Genomic DNA, 6,477 nt, shown 5'->3' with positions numbered 1-6,477 from the left:
GTTCTTACAAAAGAATAGCTTGCCAAGCATGCACTTTACAACTTCCAGTCCATTTTGCCCAGATTATTTTCAAAAATACTTCTCTCCAACTATTTACCCATCTGGCCTCTAACTGTGATCCTCCCAAAATCAGCATCCCAAGTAGTTAGGATTAAAAGCATGAGCTACTGATGCCCAGATGGTACAACAACTTTTAAAAGGAAAAAAAAAATAAAGTACAATTGTGAGAAGACTGGAAAATCTTCAAATTTCTTAAGTACATAGATGCTTAGATACACAGTAATTCGTGAACATCAAGAAATATCAGATTTAACTTTACCAATGTTTACAGATGAATAGTCAAGTCCATAGAGGATTAATCTTGCCCAAGGTCACACAGCTCCTATATATTTTGACCTATGTGCACCACTTTAGTATGCAAATAGAATCTGAATTGATTCCCATTCTTGGCTCAATTTTAACAGGTAATGCAGAAGAAAGGATTTGCCTATCAGATCTACAGAGAATGTAAACAAGGTGTCTTCAGTTTCTTAAATTTACAATGGCTTCTATTCCTAAAAATGGTGGTGCTTGGTGTGAGGAAGATTCATTGTGAAGCTAATCAAGTACTATCCAATAACTATTGATCTTTGTCCAAAGCTGCAGATTACTCAGCTCACAGCATGCCCTAACTAGTCAGAGTGGCCCAATGTAGGCAGAGAGGAGGAATGAGAATGAAAAGGGGACCTGGACAGAGTAAGGAACAGATCAAGAGAAGAAGCAAGAAACAGGTGTGTGAAGGATGTCTATACTCCCCACCTTCCCTTCATCTTCCTCAAGGCCCTGGTTACCTCTCTATTTCTTAGGCTATAAATGAGTGGATTGAGAATTGGAGTGACGATAGTATAGAAGATGGAGGTGGCCCTGTTGCCTGCTGGTGTCCTAGTTGAAGACCGCTGCATGTAGCTAAATATGGCTCCCCCATAGTAGAGACCCACCACAGTCAGGTGGGAGGAACAAGTGGTCAGAGTCTTCTGTTTCCCCTCAGTGGAGTGCATCCTGATCACAGCTGTGAGGACCTTGGCATAGGAAGTCACAATGACCCCAAGGGGCAGCAGCAGCATGACCACACAGCATGCATAGATGAGGTCCTCAAAGAGGGAGGTGTCAGCACAGGAGAGGCGCAGCAGGGCAGGGACCTCACAGAAGAAGTGGTCCACCTCCACAGAGCCACAGTAGGGGAAGCTGAAGACCATAGTCACTTCAATCACACTGTCAGCCATCCCACCCCACCAGGATGCCAAGGCCAGAAGAAAGCAGGTCTTCCAGTTCATGAGCACAGGGTATCTTAGAGGGTAGCAGACTGCTGCGTACCGGTCATAGGCCATAACTGCCAAGAGAAAACACTCTGCTCCTACTACCATGACCACTAGAAAGATCTGGGCTGCACAGCCTCCCCAGGAGATGAACTTATGGCCTGACAGAAAGTTGGCTGCCATCTTAGGCACCACTGTGCACATCAGGGTCAAGTCCATGATGGAGAGCTGGCTGAGGAAGAAGTACATTGGGGTGTGCAGGTGCTTGTTAGCATAGATGAGAAGGAGGAAGAGGATATTGCCAGCCAGGGTGGCCACAGAAGCCAGAAGGACCAGGATAAACAGAAATAAATCAGATGGTGAATAGCTGAACAGGCCTGTAAGGATGAAGTTTGACAGGAAGGTGTGATTCCAGGGCTCCATGGCCATGACCCTGAGAACAAACAAACCAAACTATTCACCTGGCATTCCCACAACATGCATGATGAAATAAACCTTTGTCTTCCAAAACACAGAGACCAGACCTTTAACATTAGCCTAATCTTCCTTCTGGCAGTGAAAATCCTCTTTCTCTTACCTGGCCTCAGGAGTTACCATGCAAGAATTGATACTTAACTTCTCTTGAGAGATGAGAAACATCAGAGAGAATAGAGGCAAGGAGATCACAGAGTAAGGAGACTGACTAAATGGCAGGTGGATAGACATGGATTTGGGAAAGTGAAGTACTGGAGAATATGAGAGACAGAAAGAGAAGGGAGAGGGGTGGCAGGTTTAAAAGCTAATCCAAATAAAAAAAACAAGAGTGAGGCTGCTCCCTGCCCCTTAGCTTAGAGCATTTACTTTGGAAAACTTGTAAATTTTCTCTCTGAAATGTATGTAAAACTTTTAAAATCTTTTAAAAGCTTACTACCTTTCTTGTCAGCTTAATGACCCAGGAATGTCTGTCTCAAGGACCTAAGTGCCAGAACTCTTTCAGATATAGTTATCAAAAAATATGGTGGTCTGGAAATGTAGCTCAGTGGTAAGTCCCTTCTTTCCCAGCATATACAAGACCTTGAGTTTAAGCCTGAGCAACACAATAAGAGAGGGGGAATAAGGGAAAGAGGGGAGAGAGAGAGAGAGAGAGAGAGAGACATAGAAGGAGAAGGAGAAGACCTGGTCTAACCATTCATCCTATTCTGCTATTTGAACTTTGGAGAACATGAGGGCAGGGACTGAGGACACACCAGTCTCACTTCATTTAGTGCATAACTGGGTGGGGATAAGACCAGTGATGTCCTAAGACCTATTACTGGATTCACAAATGAAGGAATGGGCCAATGCTCACTAGAGAAATGGTGTGGGGGGGTGCTTTGTTGATATATATGGATTTGATTTCCCATGATGTCTAGAATTAAATAAAGTCCTTAAAGATGTTGGTCATAGGGTACAAAGTTCAGTTAAAGAGAAGGAATAAGTTTTAGTGACCTATTGTCCATCATGTAAGCATAGGTTCAAAGCACTGTATATTTCCAAACTGCTAAGCACAAAAATATTTAAATGTTTTCACTACAAAGAAATGGCAAGCAATAGAGGTGATGGATGTGATAGTAAGCTTAGTTAATTTGGTCACTCTACAATATGTACACATGTAACATCACATTATACCCCACAAATACATAAAAGTATTATTTATCAATTAAAAATAAATAGCTGAAGGGAAGGGGGCAGTAGGATAAAAAAAAGATGCTGCTTTGCTCTACATAAATAAATTAATTAATAGCCACACTTGTTGGCACTCACCTATAATCTCAGCACTTGGAAGCTGGAGGACCAGAAGTTCAAGGCCAGCCTGGGCTACATGATGAGACCCTGGCTTGAAAATAAAATAAAAATATGGAAATGAGCAAATTACAAATTTCCCTTAGTAGGAATGGATAAGACTGTCAAAGATAGACAGATAATTGAAGTAGATGTGATGGGAGGATATTTACAAACAGAAAAATGAGAAGCAAGAGTGAGACACCTTGGAGCTCTTAGTCATGTTTATATCTCTGGGACATCTAGGAATGTGTTTTAAAATGTAAATTCTTTAATCTTTCCTATTGTGGTTCTGGTTCATTGGATCTGGATGGAGCCCTGCCATTTGTTATTTATAAAATCTCCTAAGGTGTGCTGATGGGGAACCAGGTTCACATACACACTACACACCGATTTAGAGAAATCTGGGTGCATAACTCTATTCTCTTCTTTGCAATGTGAGACAGCTGCCTAGAGTCAGAAACTGTCAGAAGCAAATAAGACAAGCAAGTAAAGAGACACAGCAAGGAAGGAAGCCAGAGCACAGAGTAAAGATAAAATCCACAATTGGAACAGACCAGTGCATTGAATGTGACCACAGACTCCTTAAAGAGATGGGTACACATTTTGCCAGAACTCAACAAGTCTGCCTGCTCCATTTGGAATTCAGTCTAGAGCCTGGGCCTGGGAACAAATGAACAATTTGCTACAGAAAACTAAGATTACCATCTTCTGCATTTCCAATACTGACAACCTTTATCAGCTGGAAGTCATCCAGCATGACTTTCTCCAGAGAGCCTAAAGCTGAAGCCTGAAGTCAGACCAGCTCTTCCCAGTTCCCTGTCACCTTCAGTCCCTCATCTATCAGGTCCTCCCTGCCTCCTCAGTACCTACCACCCCCAAACAGCTCCCCACAGTTCACCTTCCACCTCACCCTGCAAATCCAGTCCTCTGAATGTGTGAGCAAGTGGTGGCCTAAGGAAGCCTCTTTACACACACTCTCCCCAAACTCTTTGGCTCTCAATACAAATTAATAGAAATAATGATCTAAGTCATTCTTCTGTTACTTATGAAATTAATAATGAGCTCATGTACCAGGTTTGTACCTCTAGTTGCAGGGCACATGTCTTGGGACACCAAACCCAGCTCTTAATGAGGGCAGGGAATAAGCAAGCTCTGCACCAAGAAGGAAACCAAAATAATGAATTGGCTTCATGACAATGTTCACTCTCTAAAACCCTAACTTTGAAAAATACCCCAGACTCCCATTAAAAGACAGAAGGAGACCCCCAAGGGATATCACTTGTCCAAGTGGCATCTTTACCCAGAGTCAGAATGAATGTCTCTCTAATCAGGGAGTTCTGTTAATGGACAGCAAGACATGGATCAGGTCAAGTGTTCTGTGAACTTTGTCCTCAGTTCATATCCGATACTTTTATTATACTTTTATACACTCCACCACTGGTTAATCATTGCTCATTCAACAAATCATGAAGCACTGTGGAAATAACAACCAACCAAATAAAACCAAAGGTGATTTATCCAAAGTTAGCTATAGCAAGGGAGTCACTCAACATCACTTAAGCTTTGACAAAAACTCAAAGGCAGGCTGGGGGGTGAGAAAGCTTTAAAATGAGGTAAAAAACAGAGAAGTCTTCTGGTGTGTTCTGAGTTAGTCAAGTCCTGGCTACTTGGTGTTAGTTTTTACAGAAATTATCACTTTGGGCTTACTGGATGGTTACTAAAGATAGAAATCTGATTTCTGACAAGTCTGACATATAGAAGGTTGTCTTCCTGGCTTGTTTATAGGGACTTAGCTTCCTGAGCAAGTTACTGCTGTGGTTAGTCAAATTCCATTCTTGTACACAGTCTGGCCATTGTCTGTATGTATGTTAAGTCCCTTAGCACCTATAAAGTGAATATTAATGGCTGACTTTTGAATAGTAAATCATTCATGAATTCTTGGAGTAAGTCTCACTCTTTCTGCTATACTGTCCCACTTCTCTATTGGTTGACCCAACTTGCTAATACTTTGTTTAGGATTCCTAAACAAAATTTCATTCATGTGAGGGCTTGGTCTGTCATTTTCCTTTACAATACAGGATAGTACCATAGGTTATAATATCAAGATGAATCTAATATTTTCAAAACAGAAAAAACCCTCTCTCTTTGATATTCCTACATGGTTTCATTAACACAAATTTCATATCCTAAATATACCTGATAGGTTGCACATAAGATGTGAAATAAAAACCTGCCATGTTTTCTTTTGCAGCAATAGGGATTGAACACAAAACCTCACCCATTCAAGACAAGTGCTGTACTACTGAGCTACATCCTAGCTGTTTTCATTTTTTTCTCCAGTTCTATTTTTATATATTGTCACCAAAACAGCTAGAATGAGAGAGAGGAAGAGAGAGAGAGAGAGAGAGAGAGAGAGAGAGAGAGAGAGAGAGAGAAAAGAAGAAGAAGAAGAAGAAGAAGAAGAAGAAGAAGAAGAAGAAGAAGAAGAAGAAGAAGAAGAGGAGGAAGGAGAAGAAGGAGAAGGAGAAAAAGGAGAAGGACAGAAAACAGTGCAAAGGTGAATGTTTCACCAGAACTTCAAAAGTCCTATTAAAGTTGTACAAATTAAGCCATTTGGTCATAGCATAAGAGAGCCAGATAGAAGCATGGGATACTGTCTCCTAAAGGCCAGAGTTAGATTAAGTTAAGAAATTCATCCAGTGTATATTAGAACTAGGAATAAACAACAGCAGATTTAGGTCCCCATATAAACATGCTAGCTTGGATGAAGAAATTAAGATAAGCCATAGTTCCCTTCCCATTTAATTTTATGGATCACTTCTGGCCAGCAATTCAGGGGTTGCTGACTTTTCCCTGAAGGCCTGGGATGGAAGATGGAGGTTTTTTCTCTTTTTTGCCAGTTTGCATCTCAAAAAAATGTCAAAGTAAGGTTTTTTAAAACCTTGATAGGATATTAGCTTCACTTTTTCAAAAATTATAGCTATACTTCAACCGATGGGCCCAACAATCACAAAGAAATTCAAGCAGAATGATAAAAAGAAAACCACACAAGGACATCAGTATCAAGTTGCTGAAAACAAGAGATATAGAAAAAAAGTTTTTAATGATAAGAAAAATAAGATACATTGCAATTAAGAATCTCTGTTAAATTATACACCAGAAATAACAGAGAAAAGAAACCAATGAAAAACATTTAAACTACCAAATGAAAAAAAAGTCAAACTAGAATTTTATAACCAGAAAGAAATACTATACAGGATTGGCAATATTGCCTATTAGAGACACCCAGCCCTTTCCTGTGTCTCCACAAATCTGAAGGAAAACATCAAGCATGTGGCTACAGGGAGAGGTGGGTGACTTGGAAAGGCACAGGAGTGCA

General features: G+C 40.6%; 1 protein-coding gene across 1 annotated transcript; it reads right to left on the bottom strand.

Annotated features, from left to right (window-relative positions):
* Window positions 1-785: 785 nt before the first annotated feature.
* Window positions 786-1,724, bottom strand: LOC109679592 (olfactory receptor 2M3-like). The gene has a single exon (XM_020154755.2). The coding sequence runs from the start codon at window positions 1,722-1,724 to the stop codon at window positions 786-788; it is 939 nt and encodes a 312-aa protein (XP_020010344.2).
* Between the last annotated feature and the right edge of the window lie 4,753 nt (window positions 1,725-6,477).

This window comes from Castor canadensis, chromosome 16 (assembly GCF_047511655.1).
Source record: "Castor canadensis chromosome 16, mCasCan1.hap1v2, whole genome shotgun sequence".
Lineage (NCBI taxonomy): Eukaryota > Metazoa > Chordata > Mammalia > Rodentia > Castoridae > Castor > Castor canadensis.
Note: the sequence above shows the minus strand (reverse complement) of the source record. Positions and strands in the feature narration are given on the sequence as shown.

Excerpts from the sequence above, each read along its gene's own strand:
- LOC109679592 (XM_020154755.2), bottom strand. The coding sequence starts at position 1,724 with ATGGCCATGGAGCCCTGGAATCACACCTTCCTGTCAAACTTCATCCTT.